Source organism: Microtus oregoni, unplaced genomic scaffold (genome assembly GCF_018167655.1).
Source record: "Microtus oregoni isolate MIOR12 unplaced genomic scaffold, Mior012 000010F_ref0000083, whole genome shotgun sequence".
Lineage (NCBI taxonomy): Eukaryota > Metazoa > Chordata > Mammalia > Rodentia > Cricetidae > Microtus > Microtus oregoni.
This window is the reverse complement of record NW_024543069.1, coordinates 3,086,006-3,111,321: the sequence shown is the minus strand read 5'-3', so window position 1 is coordinate 3,111,321 and position 25,316 is coordinate 3,086,006. Positions and strand designations below refer to the sequence as shown.

Here is a 25,316-nt window from a genome sequence, read left to right as displayed (position 1 = left end):
TGCTCACACCCTACACCAAAACATTCTGGGTGGAATCCAAGGTTAGCCCCTTAAAGGAACTGGAACCTTAGTTGGATCCTTAAACTCTTGTTTGAGGTAGGAACAGATCTACTTCTCTATTCCTGTAGCACAGGGGCTGGCTATTAGCCACACCTGTTGATAATAACCATGAGAGAGCAGAACTCTTCTCTGAAACTAGGTAGGATCTTTGGGGGTAGAAACACAATTCACCTTGAAGGAATAGAGGGAAGTTCCAACTCTCTGACCTTTGGTCAAGGTGGAAATAGGCTCACATTTTTGGCCTCCACACCTCTAAAAATGCTGTCTTACTGGACACCAGGTTTGGTGCACACACCTTTAACTCATCCCTCAGGAGGCAGAGGCAAGTGGATCTCTGTGAGTTTCAGGGCAGGCTGGTCTTATGAGTTCCAGGATAGTTGGGGATATCTAGAGAAACCCTGTCTCAAACAATCAGAACAAAACAGCAAAAATAAATCAAAACAAACAAAATCCCTGAGTGGATCAGGAAGCTACCCTGGGTCCCTTCCCTTTCTGGTCAGTTTCTTCCATCCCTTACTTCCTATTTCCTCCTTCCTATACTGTGGTCAGAAATTTGTATAAACTGTAGAGTGACTAAATCAAGTAAATTACATGTGACTTTTGATACGTTATCATTAAAATTGTGCCCAAGAGTAGTTAGCATAGATTTTCTGGATGTATGAGTTATAAAATGGAAAACTAGTATGAATGATGAATCAATAAAATTGATCTCTAAAGATACAGTCACTTTCCTTAAGGATAAAAATGAGATGAGCTTCTGATCCATAGTTCCAATCCAAAGGTTTACTTTTGTGCATAAATTACAAGTCACTTTGGATTAAAAGCGCTCATCACAGTCACTCTTACTGCCCATCACGAGACGCCCCAAGTGAGAGTCACAGTATATCTGTACACCACATACTGTCAAGAGGGATTGGTCACACTGTGTATTGTCAAGTAGTGTGGGTTGTGAAAGTAATCAGTCAAATCTGGTGTCCAAAAATGACAGTGTGTTTCTGTCATTTTAAATTAGGTAGTGGAAGGGATGGAGGTAGAGAAGGTACATACACGGACGCACATATGCACAGTAAAGTTCTTATACAGAGTCTAGATTCCTTCAGAATCGCAACGCATGTGCCTTCGTGTACCGGGAAATCCCCGTTTCTAGACTTCTGCTCTTTTCTGACCTGTCCTATTATCACGATATCCCACAACAGACAGACACAGTAGAAATCACACAGAGGAATTTCTTATTTGGGGCAAGAACTTGAGCTGTGACATCGTCCCCCAAGGTCGGTTTCTATAACCTGGTTCTGTATTTTCTATGAGGGTATAGAAGTACTAAGCACTGAATGTCATGAGCTAGGTACTGGGAATATGGTGCTCAAGGGTCAGGGAGCAGTGCTTACTGTATAGTCCACAACCAAGGAAAAGGAGCCAGACTAGAGCAGGTAGGCAGAGAATATGCAGTTGTCCAAACACAGAAGAAGGCTTAAGATGGATGCATCCTCGCCTGAGACAGGGAAGTGGAAATTGACAAGCAAGACTGAGGTAGGGACAGGCCTGAACTAGCGTATCCCTGTCAGTGAGAGCCGCTCACCTTTCTCACACTGCGGAAATCCACTGACTGGTTCTATGCAGAGGAACGGCAGCTTCCTTATAGTTCAGGTCCCCCAGTGAGTGAATGAATAGAAATGTTTAAAATGTAGATGAACATAAATATTAAGAGAAAAAGATGATTTAAGAGAAAACTCCAAGGCTATAGACAGTTTCCTATCAGAGTTGGAAATGAAATGTGAAAATATCCACAGATCCCAACTTTTTCCATAATGGCCCTGGTCAGAACACATGAGTTAATAATGTTTTGAGATATTTTAAAATAACATCATCATTTCTCTTTATTGTTTCCACCTTGGGAATAAAACCAGGAGAACTCACTGTAGAAGAGCCGAAGTTCCTTGATTTTGAAGTCATGAGCGAGACACAGCTCATCATTCTCGCTGAGAGCGATGGGCACAGAGCCTTCACCACTGTAGCGGTTTCCATCCAGGATGTGAATGATCATGCCCCGTGCTTCACACAAAGTGTGTACCGAGCATCAGTCTCTGAAGGCCAGCTCTACAATGCTCGTGTCATACAGGTAACAGAAAGTGTGTGTGCATGCGTGTGTGTGCATGCGTGTGTGCATGTGTGTGTGTGTATCAATCAATGTATGTCAGAGTACCTATGACCTATTACCAAGAAGCAATCCAATTTTCTCAATCTCCAGGATATGTTCAATGTTTTATGGGTTGATGAGTCCTTAGACTGCAGAAAGTCTGATTTTCTTTGTTCACGCTTCTTCATTGATCCTGTGCTCAGTTCTCAGCCGCTGGCTTCTCCAGGGACTCCCCGAGCACTAGCGAAGACTCTGGAGGTCACAAAACTGTCCTGAATCCCAAGTGAAGACAGAGCCTCAGTGGAGCTCTTTCCCACGATGGTGACAGCGCAGGCTGAGGCTCCCAGAGTCACTTCTGTTCCTGTGTTTGCTGGGGTGCTGCTGCTCTGACACCTGCTATGGGAAGTTACCCCAGCGAAGCTGTGTTGCCATCACGCTGAGACCCACCTGGAGAGCTTAAATACACAACCCCAGGGGACACAATGGACTTCTTTGTTCTTGCTTGGAAACCAATACCTGATGATGGTCCTCAGCATCCTCTGAGAACTTGCAGAAGTTTGAAGACTGAGCTTAGAAGTAATTAGGAATAAAACTGGGGAATCAATAATAGGAGACCAAGAGATGACAAGGGATGCAAGCTGGGGCAGAGTCACAGTAGATACAGAAAGCAAAAATGAAGACAATTTACTAATTCAACATCTTGTTAAAACCTTGACTCCAGTGATACAACAGATTTAGTGTTTGAAAGTCAGCCCAGAAGACCCTGTGATATATCTATGGGAAGTGATGCAGACCTCTATTCCTTTCTTAGCACTACTTTGAAAACTCATCGAATAGACCATTGGGATAATTTATTGGCAGTAATCTAGGATTTGATTCACTTTTCGAAATTCCCTTGAGTTAAAACTTCATTATAATATAAAAAAGTTTCTTGTTGACCTATTTTATAGACAATTCATCAATCAATAAGAGGGGAACGAGGACTGGGGAATGGCTCATTGGAGAGAGCCCTTGCTGTGTAGGCCTGAGAGCTGGAGCTCAAGTCCCCAGGCGGCCTGTCAAGGCAGACAGGTGTGGCGGCTGCCCCATCCTCAGAAGGGGAAGGCAGGGCCTTCATGGGGCAACCAGGCTAGCGGACTCGCTAGACTAGCTGACTCGGTGGACTCCAGGCTAAGGAGAGATTCTGCCTGAAGAAGTAAATGAAGACATCTAATGTCGACCTCTGGTCCCCCCACACATGCAAACGCAAAAATCAAAAGTGAGGAAGAAAGCTCAGGGGAAGAATTGCCATTCAGTGTATGGAGTTTCCTGTAATTCGTGCCCTCTTTCTCGAGCCAGCGTGAACCCATGGCAGAACTAGAGCTTTCAGTCAGGCATATTAGGAGTCTCCAGAAAACTTGCCAGTTGCACACTTATAGCTTGAGATGTGTGAGTGACATCTGGAACTCTTTCAGATGAATGTGAGAACATTTTCTGTCCCGTTATCCAGACCGTTAAAGTCAAAGGCAAGTGTCAGCTGTCTGTTGGCATGACTCAAAGCCAGCGCTTCTCAACCTGTAGGTCCCGACCCCTTTGGGGGTTGAATGACCCTTTCACAGGGGTTGCCTAAGACCACCAGGAAACAGAGAAATTTGCATTATAGTTTATAACAGGTACCAAATTGCAGTTATAAAGTTTATATCAACAAAACTAATCTTGTGGTTGGGGACCACCACTGCATGAAGGACTGAATTAAAGGGTTGCAGCAGCATTAGGAAGGTTGAGAACCACTGTGCTAAGCACTGCTTTGTTTTTTTTTTTTTTAATGTATTTGATAATCTGTATTCTTTCCTAATGAATTTCTCTGAAAAGCAGGCTTGGATCACATTACAGGTGGAATCTTTTCTAATGGGAAACTGATTTCTCACAGGTGTTTGCAACTGACTCTGATGGTGGATTGAACAGCTTGATTGAGTATTCCATCATCTCCGGCAACCAAGCAGAAGCCTTCCAGATCGATGCGCTGAGCGGGGTGATAACAACAGATTCTATCCTGGATTACGAGTCCACCCACTCATACAGGTGCGTTCAAGTTTCTCTCTCATTGGAGAGTTCATCCTTTGCTTTGTCCCGACAAATCCTTTGGTACCCTACAGTCGACCTCCAGGCTCATTCCAGCAGTCTTAGCAATTATTTCCTGTTTTGAAAATGCGACTGGACTAGGTCGCAAACTTTATGCATCCTTGTAAGAACTGAGGAAGCGAGTTTCAAAAGACAGCATTGGTGCCGTGCCTGGAGTGGAAATGCCCTCTGCAAAGTCTGTGTCACCGTTCCACAGAGTAGAAAAGAATTGCGTGCCTTTTTGTAATCCTTCATTCTTTTTGTGTGTGAAGAGCACAGCCTTGTCACCAGGGCCCTTGTTGTGGCTTGCTCTAGCAGAGGGACCTTATTGAAAGCTGACATTGCCGTTAAAGATTGTGGTCTCGAGTCTGAGGGATGCCAGCCTTCACAAAAGGCATCTCCTGCTGCGGGCCTGTTCACTGACTGTAGGACTCAGGGTTGGTAAAGTCCAGACTCCCATACAGATTCTTTCAGCATGTAACTCAATAAAGCCAAGGATTCTGAGAAACCCCAAGTGGCCACAAGTGGGTATTCCTCAAGGAATGGTGGCACAGCCCTTGAACAGAACACCCGGGAACCGATTTCTAAACCCAGGTCAGCGACAGGGCAGGGATCGAGGGCCTCTTATTCAAAGAATCAAAATGAAAGTCGACATGGTTGCAAAAGTACCCAGGCAAGCTTATTTAAAGCAAAGCAGTAGAAAAGGCCAGAATACAGCCAAAGGGATGGCTCAGTGGTTAAGAGAACAGACTGTTCTTGCAGAAAACCTGGGTTCCTTTCCCAGCTCTCTGATGGAAACTCATAAGCATCTGTAACTCTGGTTCAGAGCTAGGGCTGGGTGGCGGTCCATATCCTCTTATAGCCTCTGAGGAAGCAGTGGGCATGCAAATGGGGACACACCACATCTGTGTGGTACTTCACAACCGTCTGTAACTCCGGGAACCAAGGTCCTCACATAGACACACATACTGGCAGAACACTAATGCACATAAAAACTAATTAATTGATTTATTAAAAGAGGAAAAGAGCAGAATGCATTGCACAGGAGAAGCGCCCCCTCCCCCCCATGAAGGAAGGTCTCAAGGGCCCTGACTGTTGTTGAGAGCTTCTTCTTATGGGGTTTAAGAGAAAGAAGGCTTTGGTTTCTAAAGGGGCATAGCGAGGGTAAATCTCAGCTTTGATTGATAAATTAGATCCTATAACATTTATGGCCTGTGCATACCCATTCCCATGGCACATCTGATTTGACTCCTATGCACACCCAGTCAAGCATCGCATTAGGTGGTCAGTAGCCAATTCTCCCTTAAAGTGTAGAGGAGACACAGTTGTGTCTTATGGAACAAGCTCCCCAAACCAGTTCAGGCTGGATCAGCCCTTCAAATCGTACGCTGTGAGTATATCTGTATAGATACTGGGTGAGCTCGTCTGTTGTGGGGGAAGACAAAGATAGTCGAGAGATGGATGTATGTGTAGCCCAACGCAGGTGTGTGTGTGGGGGGAGCAAGGTTGCTGGACATGTGTCTTTGGAGAGGACATGTGTGTGTGTAGAGGAGCTAGGCGGCCAAGTGCATGATTGAAACAGAGGCATGCACACAGACAGCACACCAAGAACAGGACAGATTACTGAAGTATTCCCTGTGCGTTCCGGCCTTGAGCATACGTAGGAAATAACAAGGAGCACCCTAGTGTTTATGCAGCATGACCATCTGAGAATAGGAACATGCTCCTATTTAAAACACTTCTCACAAGCTCTTAAAATTGCTTGTCTTCAGAGAGACTTATCAGCGTTGTGGTAAAAGGAAGTTTGTCTTTCTTGTTTATGTTTGGTTTACAGTGTAATAGTATCTTTGTGGTTTTCCCTCCAAAAGCCTTCAACGTGTGTTATAATAGTTGCTCCTTATCCGTGATGGGTGTGTTCTGAGGTTCTCACTCAAGACCTGTAACTTACTATTGAGTTATTATTATTATCACTTGGTTTCTAAATGCCACTCAGTATTGCCACACAGTACCAGAGTTAATCTCTCTTTCCTTGTTTTGTGCCTTGGGGGCTCCTTTGTATCACTAACCCTGTGATCTGAAGGAGCTGATAATTAACTCAACAATTACCCGAACAGAACACCGCTCTATAGCAGGTGATTGAGATGGCTAGTAAGTTAATAACTGTCTGGTGATACATTCAGCGTGGATACGCTGGACAGAAAAGCAGCTGACATTCTGGGGAGGAAAGAGTACAGTCCTGGGAAGTGTCACCAACATAGTAAAAAATGTAACTATTTAAAACTTATGGCTTGTTTATTTCTAGAATTTTCCATTAATACTTTTGGATGGTGGTTGGCCATGAATAATTAAAATGTTGAAAAAAAGGCAAAACATGGATGCAGGGTGTGGCTACTGTGTTTCATTTAATTCTTGTAACCCTCTCATAAGGAAATTAAGGCAGGTATTTTATGGATTAACAGTGCAAGTTACAACGGGTGGCTTATTCTGGGCTGCAATACTATTAGAGGATCAAATTTAGTGCTTCTGAACCTCAGGTACACAGTTTCTGCCACGTGAGCTACAGAATTAAGGAAAAAATAAGTACAAAACACTGTTTCAGTATTTGAGACGACTTTCATTTTCATGAGGAAAATACAATGTATTTGTGTGGTCAAACACTGAAGGCTGGGTTGAGTGAAATATGTTAGTGCGAGGATTGGATTAATTAACCACCCGAAAACCCTTTCCTTTCTGAAAGGCTGATTAAGTGTCTTGTTGTTTTTGTGATTTACTATATTTCAAAATATTGCTTCAGCAGTATTTTTAAAAGTTTAAAATCTCATCCTAACTTAGCAGTTAGGAAATTGTTTTGTAATATTTTAATGTAATTGCTAAAATTATTATGCTCAATGTATAATTATTCTTCTCTTGCCTCATTGCTGCCACAGTAATTTAAAGCACGGAGAACTTCCCCTCCACAGGTGGCTTGAGCGTTCTCTCACTGATCGCAGAGACTGCAGTAATTTCAGAGATACGATAATCTGGATGTCCCGGGAACTAAGAACTTTCCGATTGTGAAGGTTTTCTGTCACAGAGTTCTTACTCAATGCAGCTTAGTTAGCAATTAAATCAAAAGGTTTTTAACTTTTTCCTATTTGCGTCATGTTCCCAACATTTAAATTAGTCCTAATATTTAAAAAGGCCTTTCTCCAACTCCCCATGAATAAATTAACTCCAAACTGTGAGAAGCAAAAGCCAAGAGTGACTGCCCCTCCTCTGCCATAGAAGTAAATTCCCAGGGCCCTTGTATATCTGCAAAGGCCGTCAATCATATATACGCCTATGTGTGCTTATGCATGCCTGTGTGTGCATGTGTGTGTGTGATGGTATAGAGGTTAAAAAATATCTTTCTGACTTTGAAAGGCATTGCTGTTTTATGTTCTGAAATCTGTTTGATTCTGAAGCCTTGTGCAACCCCTGTTGTATGCTATTTTCTCCTTTCTCTATAGAACAGTTTGGGATTCTCTTTTTGCTTATCATTATATTATTTTAATTTTGGACATTAATTTTTACGTGTGTGAGTGAGCGTGTTTGCTGTGTGTACACGTGCCATTGCATGAGAGTGGGGCTGAGAGCACCACTTGTGGAGCGGGTTTTCCCTCTCTACCTTATGGGTCCAAGGGACTGAACTCAGCTCGTCAGGATTGCTGCAAAAGGTTTTTTCTCGCCGAGCCGTTTCACTTCTCATGGTCTCTAATGGGGTCTCTTTTTGAACTGGATACGTTATTTTTGAATGAGGGACCCTTCCTTTCTCTCCTCAGACATGGTCTCATTGTGTGTTTCTTCTCTTTGCCAATTTATTTCTTTGTTTATCTCAATTATTATTTCAGTTTGGTGTTTGCCACTTTGGGTTGTTGATATGGATCCTATTGGATGAATGTTCAGTAGACACTGGCCCCTTTGAGGTGTTAGACTTCTTGTTTTGTTTGTTGGCTAACTTTTGTTTTACTTCTCAAACGCATCAAACAAGACACTGAAAAGGATTAAAGATCATGGAAGAAAGACTTTGTGTAAGATAGACAGGAACATATGAATGCACACACACACATGAATCTATTTAATACATATTTACAATGCAAAGCAAGCATATTTAATAGATGGAGTGAAGGTCATTTTTAGTGTTATGTCTTTGGCTATCTGCTAATCTCTGGCCTCCTCCCACACACTTTCCTGTATCCACCATGGCATCCTGTATCTTCTCATCTCTTCTGCTTCCAACTTGTTCCCCATTTTGTGGTTTAGCCTTGGGGACTTGTGTATTTTTAAATGTCCTAGCTGTCCTCTCAGTGGAAGTCAGGGAAGAGGAGACAGACCTGAGACACCATTTAACCATCCCTTACCAGAAATCCTAACATTTTTAATATCCATTTCTGGTATTAGCTGATACTTTTATTTTTCAAAAAGTTTCAGAAGGAACAGAAAATTCTTAGTAGACGTATGAGATAAAGTGGAAAGAAAATTTTTTCGATATCTTCTGCCAAGAATGTCAGTATTTTAAGGAAATGAAGTGAGATCTAATCTGGTCAAATGCCTCTTTTGAAGTGGACTATGGTGAGAGAAGCCTCCCACGCTGGGAGAACAGGAAAAGATGTTCTGGTCGCAGGACGCCCAACACTTAGAGAAAAATATGAAAAAAAAACCAGATGATGAGCTCTGTATATACAGCATGCGGAGGAAGGGCCCGTTAGGAGGAGCACAGGGTCCTGAGTTCAGCAAGATCTGACTTTACCCTTTAATAAACCTCTAACCGTGGGAAAAACTTCAGAAACTTTCATCAACCTTCCTTAAAGTATTAAAGTAAGCCATCCACTTGTTTTATACAAACTCGTAGAAGAGACAGACAGGTCAACCATCAGAAAGATAACTCTTAAAGCAGAAAAATGTGCACTGTGCTGTGGTCATAAAGGGCTTTCAGATCTTGTGAGAGTCAAGGGACTTTACAGGAGATGTGAGCGTCAAGAGGGCATTGGAGTGTAAAGAATGTCCTTAGGAAGGAGATGCAAGGAATGTTTAAATCGCTGTTCAGGATTTCAGGATTAAAACTAATTGTTTTAATTAGGTGCCTGTGGGACAGGGAGAGAGGCTGAGAGCCGGTGCCTGCGGAGGCCAAATGGTATCAGAGGTGGTTGTGAGCCACAAGTTGTGAATGTTGGGAACTGAACTTGGACCTTCTGGAAGGGACGTTTATACTGTTAGCTTCCCCACACCATCTCTCAAGCCCTAAGAATGCAAACCAGCAACAGCATTTCGGGTAAACGGGTCCAGAGACTGGCTAGCACAGGTACATGCTTCTCTATGTTTAGTACAGGAAATCACATACATTTCTGGATTTGGTACTAAACATCTCAAGTCCCAACTTGTCTAGGCTTCACTGGTCATGAAAACATTGAATTTTCCGTGCTTTGGGAAACCCTTAGGTCCTAGATTTCAGCAGGGTGTTTGATCACCTGAGACCCTGATGATAGGGCCAAAATAGATCAAGGGACACTGAGGAGGTCAGCTGACCAAGCTTGCAACTAGAGGATGCTAGAAAAGTAGCAAGAGAAAGGGAGTAGTTGGGGCCAGCAGCAGTTGCTCTAGCTTGGGTGGTAGAACAATTCCCTGTAGCCCCAGCCCAGTGAGATTAAATGGCATTGTGTGAGTTCCTTCAGAACCCACCAGTTTCTCTGCAGTCCGAGCACATCATGAACCAGTCACTCCTTCACCATGGCAGCAAGCTCTCCCAAGTCTGTAGTGTTTGAAACTTGAATCTGAAATCTATCCATATCTAGCCATCATTTTGACGGCATGTTTTGATGGTCCAAATAGATGGAAATAGGTAGCAATCCCCCTGCAGTAGATGGGCACAAGCGTGGGTGCCTATACTGCTTAGATTATTCCTAGTAGGATTTCAAAGTCTGTCTCCAAGAGATTGTGTGGCAGTCTGCTGGCGTTGGTTCCCAAAGCTTGTCAAAAATACATACGTCTCAAGCTACCATTCTTGTGAGATGAATTGTAAAAGATGCCGTTTAGAAAAGGCCAGGGGAGAAATAAAAGCCAGTGAATTCACATAAAAAAATTAAACTAGATTTGATATTTATGTGTTTTTTATACTTCCTAGATGGTTCATAATGTTCCTTGATTCTTTTCCAAAACAGCTTGATTGTGCAGGCCGCAGACAGAGGGGTGCCCAGGCTTTCTGCCACGACTCTCATCGAGATACAGGTGATTGACATAAACGACAACGCCCCAGTATTTCTCCCCTCAGAAGCGATAGAGATTGCAGAAAGTAAGTGCCAGTTTGGAACCAACTTTTAATTAATGTGTGCATTTTATTTTACAACCGGATGTTGCACTAAGCATTGGTTCCTCTACAGCCGGGCAAGTCAGATCATTTTCCCTTCATTTTATTGACTACACAATGGAAGTTCATAAGGAAAATATCAAACGTCATGAGAGGTAAATCATAAAACTCGAATTTGCATTTAGATGGGCTTGAGACTGAGTCCCTCACCTCCATCGTTCTTTACAGTGTGCTCATGTGCAGAGGAAAATTCCTGAGACACTGAATGTACTCCAGACAGAAGCCTTTGTTGCTGTTGTAAGAATCTCTTGACCTTTGCTGTTAGACCCACGCTTCGTTGGTCTTGGAAGGATGCTCATGGCAATAGCTAAGTTAACAGGATAAGGTGCAGAGTCAAAACGTTCCCTAACATAACCCAGCCTTCAGCATGAGCACCACACCACTGGTTGAGACTGAACACAATGGGTTTCGTGCTGGACTGACTGAGTCATTTGATGTGCAATGACTCCATAGTCTGGGAACCCAAAGTTGTCCCTTGGTGAATGACCGAACTAGTAAAGCCAACTTATCCCTCTATAGACAAAGTTGGACATGGTGGTGACCTCTGTCTCTCTGCTTTCTCTTTTCCTACCAAAGCCACTCCTGAAACAGTTTGAACCTCTTACTGTCTTTGCCCTCTAAACAGACTATACCAAGCCCGTTCTGTAGAAGCCTCTACATACAGGGATGTCTATAAGTGTTCCTCTCTATGAACAAAACATATTTCAGGTTTATCGCTCACTTTTGATAACTTCATTCAATTTGATGGCCGTGTCCTGTTCCTGGACACATAAATCGATGTTAAAATACATCAACATGACTGCTGTGAATCTATCATGAGAACAGATTACATGAATTGAAATCTACTGAGTAGGCTAAGAGCTTAGTACTATCAAGAATTCTTCCCCAGGAGTGAAGAGCGAAAATTATGTATCCCATATGCAGTGGAACAATTCTGAATGTCTTGGAAGAGACTTTTGATGTAGGTGGGTCATTTGTCTATGTGTTAATTTCATTGGTTAATAAAGAGACTGCCTTGGCCTTTTGATAGGTCAGAAAATTAGGTGGATGGAGTAGACAGAACAGAATGTTGGAAGAAAGAAAGCATAGTTTGTCAGACACCATGGAGCCAGCCACTAGGTCAGACATGCTGAATCTTTCCCAGTAAGCCACCACCTCGTGATGCTACACAGATTACTATATATGGGTTAAAGCAAGATGTGAAAATTAGCCAAGAAGAGGCTAGATATAATGGGCCAAGAAGCATTTAAAAGAATATAGTTTCCATGTTGTTATTTTGGGGCATAAGCTAGCCAGGCGGCTGGGAGCTGGGCGGGACAAAAAGCAGGCCTGCTTGCCTCATCACTACAGACTTTCCACCTGCACCAGACTAGACTCTTGGAAATGAAGTTCCTTTCACCAGTGGGTTAGGTAGGGAACCCAGTGGCGTGTGAGACACTGAGCATGTCATGTGTTCAGGGAGGGCTTTTTCGTGAGTAATAGTGCATTAGTAAATAGTAAATTCGCTACCCTGAGAATGCTTTGTTTTCCCTTAGCCCTGGGAATTTGAATTTTGAGAAATTTAAAGCAATGTCTGTCATTATCAAAGAAATATTTTTCTTTCTTTCCTCACCCCAGCAGAGAGTAAGTACTAAATCTTGCATCTGTACCTAAATATTTTTATTCAGCTCTGTCCTGCTTACAAAGTTAATTATTTGAATAAATTCTTTGAATAATGTCTTTCTTCCTCCCTACACTCTTGAGAATGTCTATTCAGTGGTGTGGGACAATGGTCTGTATTCTGTCAATTATATTTTAAATAAACACTGATTGGCCAGTAGCCAGGCAGGAAGTATAGGTGGGATAACCAGACAGGAAGTAGAGGTGGGTCAATGAGAACAGGAGAATTCTGGGAAAAAAGGAAGCCCATTCCTCTGTAGTTTTGGCTCAGCCTCAGAAAAAGCAAGATGTGACTGCCTTGCCAAATAAGGTACCAAGCCACGTGGCTAACACAGGCAGGAAAAATGGGCTAATATAAGTTGTAAGAGTTAATAAGAAGCCTGAGCTAATGAGCCAATCAGTTTATAACTAATGTAGACCTCTGTGTGATTTATTTGGGACTTAATGATTGCGGAACTGGGTCGGACAGAAAACTCAGTCAACACTGTGTGCCACAGTAAAGCATTCAGAATGGCTTCTGAATCTGGAATTGTGCTGTAAGCATACAGTGGAAAACTGTAATATAAATCTGGAGTATAGCCTGCTTCCTCAATTTTCTCCTCTGTGGTAGATTTTTCACTTTTATTGGACTGGCAAATTCTTCTGTGTTTTGATTTAGCCTGTAATGAGCTTTACATGAGAAATCATGCCAGAAAAAAAAAAGAAAATCATTTTAGATTTAAAATGAAAATACTTGTGTTGCGTGATTGAAGCAATGTCTTTTGATGATGAATTTAATGGAAGCTGACTTTGGTCCTGATGATTGCAGATTCTTTGCCTGGTGTAATCGTGGCTCGGGTATCCGTTCATGATGCGGATTTGAATCCAGCTTTCACCTTCAGTTTTGTCGAAGGGAGTAACTCCGGAGCCAAGTTTGCTATCGATCGGGGCACAGGAGTGGTAGTGCTGGCGCAAACACTGGATTTTGAAGAGGTTGCTGAATACGAACTGATCATCCGCGTTTCTGATTCAGGGCACCACACAGAGGGTTCCCTTATCATCCGTGTGCTGGATGTCAATGATAACCCTCCAGTGTTTTCTCAAGACATCTATCAGGTAAAGAGATGGAAAACTAGAAAGAATGGGGCAAGGGACTGAGAGAGGGCTGAGAAGTTAAAAGCCCTGCCTGTTCTTCCTGAGAACTTGATTCTCTTCCCAGCACTCATGTGGGAACTCCCAACCTTCTGTAACCCAGATCCAGGGAGTCTGACACCCTCTTTAGAACTCGACAGACACTAGGCATGTGTGTGGGGACAGACTGACATGCAGGCCAAACACCTATACACATAACATAAAATATAATAAGTAATAACAGCGAGACATGTCAGCCTTCCACCACTGATGATCTGGCCTAGGCTATCAGTCCTCACTGTTGTCATACTGAGTTATTGCTGCAGGCTTTCCTATCATATTGTAGACTAGAAATCAGCTGGAATTATTTGGATCATTTATTTCAGTTTACTGAGTGTGCAGACCACCACCCTTTGGTGTGTTCTCCTTTGTGTGTGTGGAGTTGGAGTTGAGGTGTTCACAACAATTGGAATTGGCCCTGGATTTTCAAGGCCACAAAGAAGATGAGATCGTTTGCAGGATCTGACAAAGTTTTGGACTATCATTCTTTGTATTACCATTTCACACAGATGGTGAGCCAATCCAGGAAGATTTTAGATTTTAGGGCAGACTCTATGCTTAAAGCAGTCAGGACAGAGAATGGAAACGTATCCCATCACCCTTCAATGAAGCCAAGGAAAGATGATGAACATGAGAACTTAACCTAAATAACCATCTTCCATGATGCCTTGCTTGAGGGACGTAGTTAATATATCTGATATGAAGTTAGTGATTGCACTACCTTCTGCCACTCAGAAAAAAATCTAGAAATAAAACGTTTCATAGAAAGAACCAGAATGAGTGAAATTAAAATAGTTTTCTGAACCCAGGGGCTATTAACATAATTACTTCGATGTATCAACTTTATACATCAACAGGCTGCTCTGTCTTAGTCATTGTTCTATTGCTGTGAGGATACCCCATGACCACGGCAGTACTTATAAAAGGAAAAATTTAACTGGGTCTGGCTTACAGGTTTAGAGGTTCAGTCTACTCTCATCATGGTGGGACGCACCGGGAGCATGCAGGCAGACATGATGTAGGAAAAGGAGCTGAGATTTCTATATCTGGATCCCTAGGCAGCAGGAAGAGGAAGTGTCACACTGGACTTGACCACCAACAGTGACACTTTGTCCAACAAGGCTATCCCTACACCAACAAGGCCACACCTCCCAGTAGTACCTCTCCCTATGAGCCTATGGGAGTCATTTTCATCAAACCACCACAAGGCCTATGAAAAGCAGATCGGGTAGTTTCTTGAGTCGAAACCAATAGCATGATGTCAGGTTCTGCGGCTACTCCTGAAGATAAGATATTCACAAGCATGATGCCTTTGTCCTTTTTGTCCTCAGGTCACAGTTCCTGAACTAGTACCCAGAGGGTCCTCTGTGCTGACCCTGTCTGCTGCAGACATAGAAAGCAGTGAGGACATTTCTTACAGGATCGTCTCATCGTTGGAGGGATTTGCGGTTGATCCCAGGAATGGTGAGTTACTGACGGAGACATTAGGGCATCATCAGTGACAGCACAGAAAGACAGAAGCATCCACTTTGAGTGTTTCTGACGCAGTCTTCCCCGGCTCCTCCCACTCGCTGCGGCTGTGGACACTGCTTTCTTTCTTACCTACAGTGGGAATGGCAGTGGTTGTTCTTCAGATTCTCAGTGGCTAGAACGTGAAGGGTTTGGGTTAAATGCTACTCAGCAGGAAGAAATGCAGAGACACTCCCCCTACCAGCACCACCCATAGGGTGACACCCATGTTCATGTGTCCCACCAACAGGGCTTAGGAAGCTGTTCTGTGACTCAGTGAGAATCAAAATAATGTCTAAAAGAATCAACTCATTAATGAGAGTTTCTTAGAAACAGAGTGTAGAAGCTGTTTACCCAGCGCAAAAATATCCAGCAATAGTGCCAAACGCTCAATAGAGATAAGAGTAATTTAAAAACAATTTAGTGTCAGTCTCTACCAAATACAAGCCATTGCAGTGTTCTGCTTCATTTGGTGTCTTCCATGGCCCTTTGTATTTTTATCAGAGGGGCATCTGTGCTGTACCATGTACTCAGACAGCAAAGCTCACTCAAAGGTTTAGACAGGGCACAGGGGCCTTAGTAGTGAACAACACTGAATGCTGAACTCAATAAAGAGGGCTAATAAGGAACATGGTGTCCTAGGGGGCACACTCTGGGGAAGAAAAGGACCAGGGCATCATACTGTGGTCTCAGCTCTGAGCATCGCAGCCTCCTTGTCAACTGAGAGGTGAGTTTAAAATGAGATGTAAAGAAGAATTTAGGTCCAAAGCATCAGAAGACTCATCAGGTCTTGTGATGAGAGAATACAAATGCTACCCAACCTTAGGTGTGTGCATGTGGTGTAAGTGTAAGCGTGTTAGGGACATCACTGTCCCTTCTGTCTACACAACCTTAGGTGTGTGCATGTGGTGTAAGTGTAAGCGTGTTAGGGACATCACTGTCCTTTCTGTCTACACAACCTTAGGTGTGTGCGTGTGGTGTAAGTGTAAGCGTGTTAGGGACATCACTGTCCCTTCTGCCTACACAACCTTAGGTGTGTGCGTGTGATGTAAGTGTAAGCGTGTTAGGGACGTCACTGTCCCTTCTGCCTACACAACCTTAGGTGTGTGCATGTGTTGTAAGTGTAAGCGTGTTAGGGACATCACTGTCCCTTCTGCCTACACAACCTTAGGTGTGTGCGTGTGGTGTAAGTGTAAGCGTGTTAGGGACGTCACTGTCCCTTCTGTCTACACAACCTTAGGTGTGTGCGTGTGGTGTAAGTGTAAGCGTGTTAGGGACGTCACTGTCCCCTTTCTCTCTCAGTCTGTTCTCATCCCATGGGCGTCCATACACTGGTGACTGCTGTCCTGGCTCAGCCTGTAACCGTGTGTGATGCAGACCCCTGAGCGTTCCATTCGCAGTAGGACTGAATGGCCTGATGGGTGTTATGCACAAATCTTGCCGCAGTGTTGATTAGAATGTTTTAAGTTAGCAATTGCTATCAAGTCCGTCTAGTTCATGTGTGACTGTCAATGACACTTGGCATTTAAACCTCCCGCTACACATTTAATTTTAATAATCACACTTAAAAATACTTCAATAAGAATACCATTGTGTACACACTTGTAAATGTCATGTATTTAGCAAAATAAAAGATGTTTGATATATTATATCATTAAGGAAAATGCCACTTGTTGAATTAACCCCTGATCTTGAGAAAAGATATCTTTATTATTAAGCCCTCCACATTAACATTACACTGCTCTTTTTTGGCTGGAATTATTCCCTGAGTGTTCTGAGGCAGCGAGCGTGTGGTGTGTGTATATGTGTGTGTATGTGCGTGTGTGTGTTTCTGTGTGATGGTGTGTGTTTAAGTGGTGTGTGTGTTTGCATGTGGTGTGTATGTGCATGTGTGTGTTTCTGTGCGATGGTGTGTGTTTGCATGTGGTGTGTGTGTGTGTGTGCATGTGGTATGTGTGTGTGTTGCCAAGCACACTTGAGTGCTTGAATATCCCAGCCATTCTATTTTCATTTTGTTTGAGAGAAGGACTCATTGTCTAGTCTCAAACTCTCAATCCTCCTGCCTCAACCTTCCAAGTGCCAGGATTATAGGCATGCACTACCTTATCCAGCTCAGAATAGTGACCTTATGCTAGAATATTTCTGTACATATTTTTATAGATAATGGGATAAAATAAAAATATATGAGACAAAAGTGTACTTTCTTTTAAAAAATAATCAAACAATTTACTATAAAGAGATAAAATCCAGGAAAAATGTGGCAAAGGCAATCTTAAGGAGCACATTTAATTGTAACTTGTGATTAGCTTTGAAACTTTTATATAAATATAATAATTTTGAAATCCATTTGCCCTGTTTGTAACGTCACACGTCCAGCAAGGAGCAGTGCACATGTGCACACGCACCAAGTGTCTGCTGGCTCAGGAGATCCTGAGCAATGAGTCCACAGCTTTGACTCATGCTCTCATTTTGCAGGCACTGTGTTTACTACGGGTTCTCCATTGCTTCTGCATAAAATATCAACGCTTCGACTTCTCGTTGAAGCCAGTGATGGCGGAACTCCCTCGCTGAGGGCTCTGACGCTCGTGGAGATAGAAATACAAGACGTGAACGGCTTTGCTCCCGAGTTTACGGCGGAGCACTACAATCTCAGCTTGAGAGAGGATGTGCCCACTGGAAGCACCCTCATGACGTTTACAACCCTTGACCATGACTACACTTTTGAAAACACACACACTGAGTATTCCATCATCAATGGCGACTTAGACAACTCCTTCCACATTGAAACCAGCCCCCTTCCTTCGGAATATCCCCATCAGCAGGGCGGGGCTCTGGTGTTGCTTCGTGCTCTGGACAGAGAAGCCAGGGCCAGCCACAAGCTTGTCATTCTGGCCTCTGACCACGGCTGCCCTCCTCTGAGTTCCACAACTGTCATAGCAATTGAAGTCATGGATGTCAATGACAACGCGCCCACCTTCAGTAGCCGGCAGTACCTTGCCCAAGTCAAGGAAAGCACCCCTGTCGGGAGTCACATCACTGTGGTGTCGGCACAGGACCAGGACGTGGGCTCCCATGCGGAAATCAGCTATGACATCATCTCTGGAAACGAGAAGGGACACTTTTACTTAGAAGAGAGAACTGGGGTTCTTTATTTGGTGAAACCTCTGGATTACGAGGAGACGATAACATTCACTTTAACGGTCCAAGCTGCTGATGCAGACGAGACACATGTTTCTTTCGCTGCTGTGCGTATCAGTGTGTTAGACGACAATGACCACGCCCCTCGGTTTATGTCCTCCATCCTGACCTGCGCTGCTCCTGAAAACCTGCCTGCTCCCTCGGTCGTGTGCTCTGTCTGTGCCCTGGATTTTGACGCCGGGCCTTATGGAGAAGTGACGTACTCTATTTCCTCACCCTGCCTTGTCACACATGGGATGCACCCCTATCAGGATGTCTTTGTCATTGACCCTTTAACGGGGGACATTCGAGCTGAGCAGACGCTGGACTATGAGCATGTTACCAAGTACTGCCTCGTGGTTCAGGCCAAAGACAGAGGTGGCGCCACAGCTTCCCTGGAGGTCTGGGTGGAAGTCGAAGGGATGGATGAGTTTGAACCCATCTTTACTCAAGACCAGTACTTTTTCAGTCTCCCCGAGGAAGGCCAAGGACAGCAGCTGATTGGCAGAGTGGACGCCTCAGATGCCGACGCGGGCGACGACGGGGTCGTCCTTTACTCCCTCAGGACTCCATCCCCTCTCTTTTCAGTAAACAAAACGAACGGCAATATTTACTGGACTGGAGCCCCTTTCCTAATCAACAGTCAGCTGAGCAAAGAAGACACGCTGGAAGTGAGAATAACTGCCCACAGCCCCAAGCCCAGCTCCAAGTCCGCATCCTGCACTGTGTTTGTGAATATCTCTTTGCCATCTGAAGGACATCACACAGCAGTGTTTGCCCACAGTTTCTCCATCAGTCTTGTGGCCTCCTTTTTAGTGTTCCTCTTGCTTGTCTGCACTCTACTCGGACTGATTTTAAGAAATAAGCCCAACAACCCACTGCCCAGTTATGAGGAGAAGACACTGTCATCCCCACAGGATGATCCCCGATTGACAGGGGCTCCAGGCAAGCTCCAGGCTGGGCAGCAGACCCTGGAGTATGGGGACGTGGCGGGATCTGGTGGAGCCATGCCTGCTGAATGGTTGAACCTAATGAATGCCATGGAGAAAGACATCCTCCACCTGTGCAGGTGTTCACATTCCAGCGGCCACTGCTCTGTGGATGGAGAGACCGCAGAAGATAAAGAAATCCAGAGGATAAACGAGCAGCCTTACAGAAAGGACTCAGATTCTGTACTGAGTGACCAGGGGTCCAGGGTGCCAGACTCGGGCATCCCCAGGGACTCTGATCAGCTTTCTTGCCTGTCAGGAGAGACAGATGTGATGGCCGGGACTGAGGTGATGGAAGTCAGTCACGTGTTTGAGGGAGGAGAGGAAGGGGAAGGCTGTGAGGAGATCTATGTTCAAAATAACGGATTATTCCAGAAAAGAGAGGCCAAAGCAGATGTTTTGGCTGATGATAGCAGGAAAGAGTCCGCCTCTTCAGTCAGTCAGGAAGGAAGGTATGCATCTCTTTCCACTCAGGCAGTCCTTGCTGGTGGTGCAAGAGACAGCTGCGCCTGGGATTACTTCCTCAGTTGGGAACCCAAGTTCCAGCACCTCGCCTCGGTGTTTAACGACCTTGCCAGACTAAAGGACGAACATTTGCAGATGCTTGGTGTTCCAAAAGACACATCTTTTGTTTTCCCGCCCCCTTTGATAACAGCGGTAGCACAGCCTGGGATTAAGGCGGTCCCCCCGCGAATGCCAGCCATCACCCTGGGTCAGGCTCTTCATAAACTCCCCCGCTCGCCCCTTCCCTACTATGACGATTCTCTATCAGAAGCCATGTGTCCCAGCTTCTCGCCATCTCTTTCCCTACTGACGATGCAGACTCCCGCCAGGTCACCAGCCTTGCCAGGACGTGGCACATGCCGTGAACTGAAAGCTGACGATGAAGTCCAAGTGTAGCGAGGTTGTGGTGTTGACTCCCAGCTCATTCAGCACTCGGCAGAGACAGACAAAAAGACACAAGCAAGTCTGGCAGGAGGGGTTCGAGCTTACCCAGCATCGGGGAATCTCGCGTAGACTGCGCTTGTGAAATCTCGCCTGTTTCAGTTTCTCGAAATTCCTCCTGCCTTAATGAGAAGTTATTTCGTCTTTTAGACTTTTTGGGTTGCTCTCAGGACACACATTTTTGGACATTAACTAGTCTGTTTTGTTATTCCTGTGTTTTGTTATTTGTTTTAATGTTTAAAATTTATGATTTGAGTATTCATCAGAAATTATGACTGGAATTTTTCATAACTCTGGGTTGATATGGCCCAATAAGAATTCTTGATTAAACGAAGCAGAAAGGACATTTTCCATGTACGGCTGAAATGAACAGGATGATGCTTAGGCCAGAGACATGTTATCTCGGCCTTTTCTACAAAACGATACCCCCTCCACTGTTCTGTCCAATAAGAGACTTTGAAGATTAATTTATCGAAATTATTTCTTTTTATTTTCTTCGACATATAGAAACTTTGTGTATGAGATAATTTATCTAGTCAACGCCAATTTTAAGGTTTGTGTAGATGAAATTATGTTACTAGCTAATTATAATTTTCATAGAGTAATTTAGCAGTATATTTTTAAATGAAGTTTTTTTTATATATGAAAGTTTCTACTATTAAAGTTAAGGGTGGGTGTCAGAAGTCTCTCTTCCATTAACTTATCATCACTTTGTTGTTACCTGGGACAGTTCCACAACAGGGTACAAAATATTCTGCTCTACACGGTTCCTGTGTCAGAAGCCCACCCGATCCACTCAGAAAATTACCTAAACACATTAGAGACTTCACACGGGTGCCTACATGAAGTGCCACCCTGCTCTCCGACAGACCAACAGGGCATAAGAGATGCCCTTCCCTGCTAGGAGGCTGCGTGCATCCCGAAGATGCATGGGAGGATCCACAAGTCATCCTCCCATGGGATGGGGACAGGGTGGGAGGACCACAGCCAGGCTTTGGGATCACCTTCTGGGGATTCCAGTGAGAAGTCGCGAATGCATCTGGGTTGTTTTCTCGGTAGATCAGGTGGACTTCCACTCTGGAAGTAGTTCTTTTATAGATTGTTTCCATGGATACCACCTGTGGAACTAGGTGAGGCATTGCATTTCCTTAAAACCGTTGCAGGTGCAGTTTGATATCCGGTCGAGTAGGCCAGCAGTTCAGTGGCTGCCAGTGCTGATAGAATATAAGTGTATATCTTCTTGCTGACTCAAATGCAGAGCGTGTGTCTAAACCACATTAGGAACCAGTGTGATGGCCATGAAGGATTTGGATAAGCTGGAATTCCAGGGAAATCACATGTAGGCCGTTTAAATATTATAGCACTGATTCATGTCTCTCCTTATCTCTGGGGCATCTGAAGTAGAAATTTAATGACTTTTGCTAAAAGACAAAAGAAATCCACAAAACTGTAATTATTTCACTGTGCCAATGGGTTTTCTTTTAACTGTTTTCAGCAGAGCGTGGTTGGTCATAGGAATGCACTCATAGTGTTTTCTTTGCTAATTACATGTGAAAGCTTTGCTTTGTAGCAGAATTTATGTGTTAACCATGAATGCCTTGTTTTTTAAATGGGTTATCCACTCAGGCTTTTGTAGAAAAAGGGAGTTACCCATCTAACCTTTCACTAAGATATTCACCTTTGATTTATTACTGAACATGATTCTGTGGGTGTTTCCCCCCTTGCTATTTCATATGACAAGACATACGTGGATCTCCGTACCAACATTTAGCAGATGTTTAATTGATGACTTTATTAATCCCATTGCTAGCACCGCCGCACCACGGAGTAACGGCCACAGTCCAGTGGAGGGTAAGATGTGAAGATGATGGGGAAGAGCCTCCTCAGGCATCCATGTCGGCCCTTTAAACCAGAGTGCTCTTTCCTAAGTAAACAAATACAACTTCAGCTGTCTTCCTTCAAGTCGAGTATTAAGCTCCCTCATCTGTTCCGTGTTACTTTGCTGATCTCCACACCGGCTTTGGCACTCGGGAGGGGGTACAGAACTTGTTAGTGGAAAATCATATTAAGCCCCAAATTCATAAGCTATAAAATAAAAGACAGTTGTCTCTTGTGGAATTTTTGGCTGCCTGAAATTCTGGACTTTCTTGTTGGCAGCCTTAAAAATCCTGGTGTAAATCAGTACCAAATGGATGTCAAGATTCTACATCCCACAAGTAATCATTGGATCAGCTTCCAGAACGGATTCCTGGGCAAATATAGGGGGAAATGCTTTGTCTTTAGGGAATTGCTCATTTCACTGTTTTTAAGAAGATCGAAATGTGTTACTCACTACTGGCAGCCCTCATATATGGATGTTTAGCTCGATATGTATGCATCTCCAACAGGGGCAGGACCTGTTTCCCCACCTTTGTCCCCGACTTCTCCGTGTTGTTTTCTAGAAGCGCCAGAGGTGGAAGTTAACTATTAGCTCATCATTTCCAGCACGGCTGCTTTTGTTTCCTTTTGCCGTTGTGCGCATGCTCTACACTAGGACAAACAAGCGCTGACGAAGGGTCCGAGGTGACCAGCCGTTCCAAAGCAGAGAAATGCAGAGGTGAACACGGCCAGTGGAGATTTCCAGATAAGCTTGTGGATGTTATCTTCACAGTGTGTTTTACTCGGGTGAAGAGGATAGAGCAGGTTGTTTGACTGTGAAGGAAGGTTAGAATGGAAAAAAGAATCGCTCTACCAGAGGAATTCTGGGATGGCTGGAGCTGGAGAAGCTTTGCTTAGCTCCTAAGCCAGGTGTCCCAGTGTGGGCTTCGACCTATTTTAGGCATCAGATGAAGGGAAGGAGAAAGGGAGTAGTGGCCAAGGCGTGAGTGTGAGCAGACAGACTTGACACAGCAGAGGGATGCAGGGAAACCAAAGGGCCTGAACTCCTGAAATCGGTCCTGACCTGTGAAGGGTTTACAGAGCCATCTGTCTTTTGTGAGGTCCCCTTTTGAGGAATCTCGTTCCCCTCCCTCTTTACGATTTATAAAGTAATGCTAGGTGAAGCTTAACTAAAATGCATTTGCTATGAAAATGCATTTTCTCTTTGCAGCCCTCTCTTTCACACAAGCATACTGTGGGCAGATTCCAGAAGGAAACGGTAGGAGAGATTAGCGTTAGGTCCCTTCCTTCTTCAGGGCTTTGTCCTTGGAACACCACAGAACTTCAGACTTATAACCAAGTAAGCAGGAATTTCTTGATTCTCACTGTCAAATATTACATTTACCCAATTTTTAAAGCACAGTATAAAATACAAGACAGAGCCAATTGTTTGTGTTCAAAAATTCAATGTTTTTGGACTCTAGTGATATGAATATTCTGATTCATGTAGATGAAAGAAAGATGTCAATTTGAAACAGAGTAATGGCAGCCTGAGAAAGACCGAGAACCAAATGGCTGGGCTCTGAAACTATACCTTTCTCCTATTAACTTAGCCCTTGGCTATTCGATGACAATTAGCATACCCTACTGTCTTCATCTATATAGCTTCACTCATTGAACTGGACACGAAACTCTAAAGTGAGTAACAGGATGGGGGAAGGCCTACCAAATAAATACCAGACACGCAACTGCATCTCTTGAATGAGAAAGAATTATTTGGTTTAGAAAACTAAACAAATGTGTCTCATTGTTAGATAGTCAACCCTCGGGGCAAAGGCCTGGGCTCCACTTGTGTGTTGAAGCACTGGCGGTTTGAGAATGAGTTTTAGGATGTGTGAATGGGCGTGGAGTGTACTGTGCTGTGCACGCCTTGAACCCAGTAGGTGAGAATTCTTACACAGTTCCATGCTGTTGGCCAATTGTAGGGCAGAGAGAAATAAGGGCAAATGCCCTATAATCTTAGGAAAGCCAAAAACCAGAATGTCCTTCTGAGATGAAATTTTATCTTTCTCTCCCGTCCCCACAATGCACACAGACACCGTCTGAGTTTCAGGTATGTTTAGAAACACTCTGTAAGCAACGTCTTTAAACATATTGCTTAAGACAGCACATTGACATAGCCAAGTATGCTGGCTTAATTTATTTTAGAGTCTGTAATAAACCATCGCTATCCATGGCTAGCGGAGAGGAATTTTATCAGCACGAAAGAACAAAGTTTGGCAGAAATGCCCAGAATGTGCACATCAAAATTTACTCAGATTTAAAGTAAAAACAGACTTTCTGAGAGATATTTATTTACAAATGTTGCAAGTAATGTTTTAAACAGATATAGATTAGCTATTAATCTCCCTAGAAATCAAGGTATGGGGCTGGAGAGATGGTGTAGAGCCCTCTTGCAAAGGACCTGGGTTCTGTTTGTACCACCCACATGGTGGTCCATATCTGTTAACTCCAGTTATGCAGATCTGACGCCCTCGTCTGGGCTCTGTGGGTACTGCACATGCAGGGAGTGCATACACAGCTGTAGGCAAAACACCTACACACAAATACATCTTGTAAAATAAGTCGGTTGTGTTTTTAAAAAGTATCAGGGCAGGTAATGACATATGAAGTCATTTCTCTTCATGCTAGAAATAAAAAATGAATCTAGTAGGATGAATAAGTGAAAATTTAAGTACAATTATGCAACTAAAATGAAAAGAAAACGAGGCTACAAATTTGTTTTTGTTTTTTTTTTTTTTAATGCAGAAAAGGAGGTAGCCAGCCTGGTAGGTGTGGACTCAAGACTATAAAAGTCATCAGAGATGATATTTGAACTCTATAAGCTTTCTCTGTTTAATTGGCTCTTACAGAATGCAAGGCAGGGGTCTGAGTTCTCTGACACTGGCTTGAGCACTGCAGAGAAGGCAACAGGTTCACAGAGTTCTATTTCATTCAGGAAGACAGCAGGAGTATATTTTCACCTAGTGAAGAAAAATAAAGAGATTGACAAGGTCAGCAGGGAGCACGTGGTGCTGTTTAGATTGACCACTCGGGAGGGGCTGGGGGTCACACGGAGGCATACAAAGTGGATGGGCCGTGCGAGGCCGTATCTGTCAGCTGAGGAAGGAACTGGAGTAGGAGACAGCCGGAGTGTCAGAGAAACTGTGAAGCCAGAGTCTAAAACTCAATGTGAGGAAAAGAAGCAGAGGGAAGAACCTTACCGAGGTCTCTAACCCTAGGGGGCCTCCACAGGCTTTGCTAGATTTCAGATTGTGTTTCAGGTTTGACA

General features: G+C 43.8%; 1 protein-coding gene across 1 annotated transcript in view; it reads left to right on the top strand.

The window, feature by feature from the left end:
- Positions 1 to 20,775, top strand: part of Dchs2 (dachsous cadherin-related 2) — a 192,174-nt gene extending 171,399 nt beyond the window's left edge. The window contains exons 15-20 of the mRNA XM_041658916.1: positions 1,968 to 2,179; positions 4,107 to 4,258; positions 10,474 to 10,604; positions 13,147 to 13,433; positions 14,840 to 14,972; positions 17,493 to 20,775. Of these exons, the coding sequence (XP_041514850.1) occupies positions 1,968 to 2,179; positions 4,107 to 4,258; positions 10,474 to 10,604; positions 13,147 to 13,433; positions 14,840 to 14,972; positions 17,493 to 20,083 (3,506 nt within the window). The 3' untranslated portion in view covers positions 20,084 to 20,775. The remainder of the gene's footprint in view (positions 1 to 1,967; positions 2,180 to 4,106; positions 4,259 to 10,473; positions 10,605 to 13,146; positions 13,434 to 14,839; positions 14,973 to 17,492) is intronic.
- The last annotated feature ends 4,541 nt before the right edge of the window (positions 20,776 to 25,316 follow it).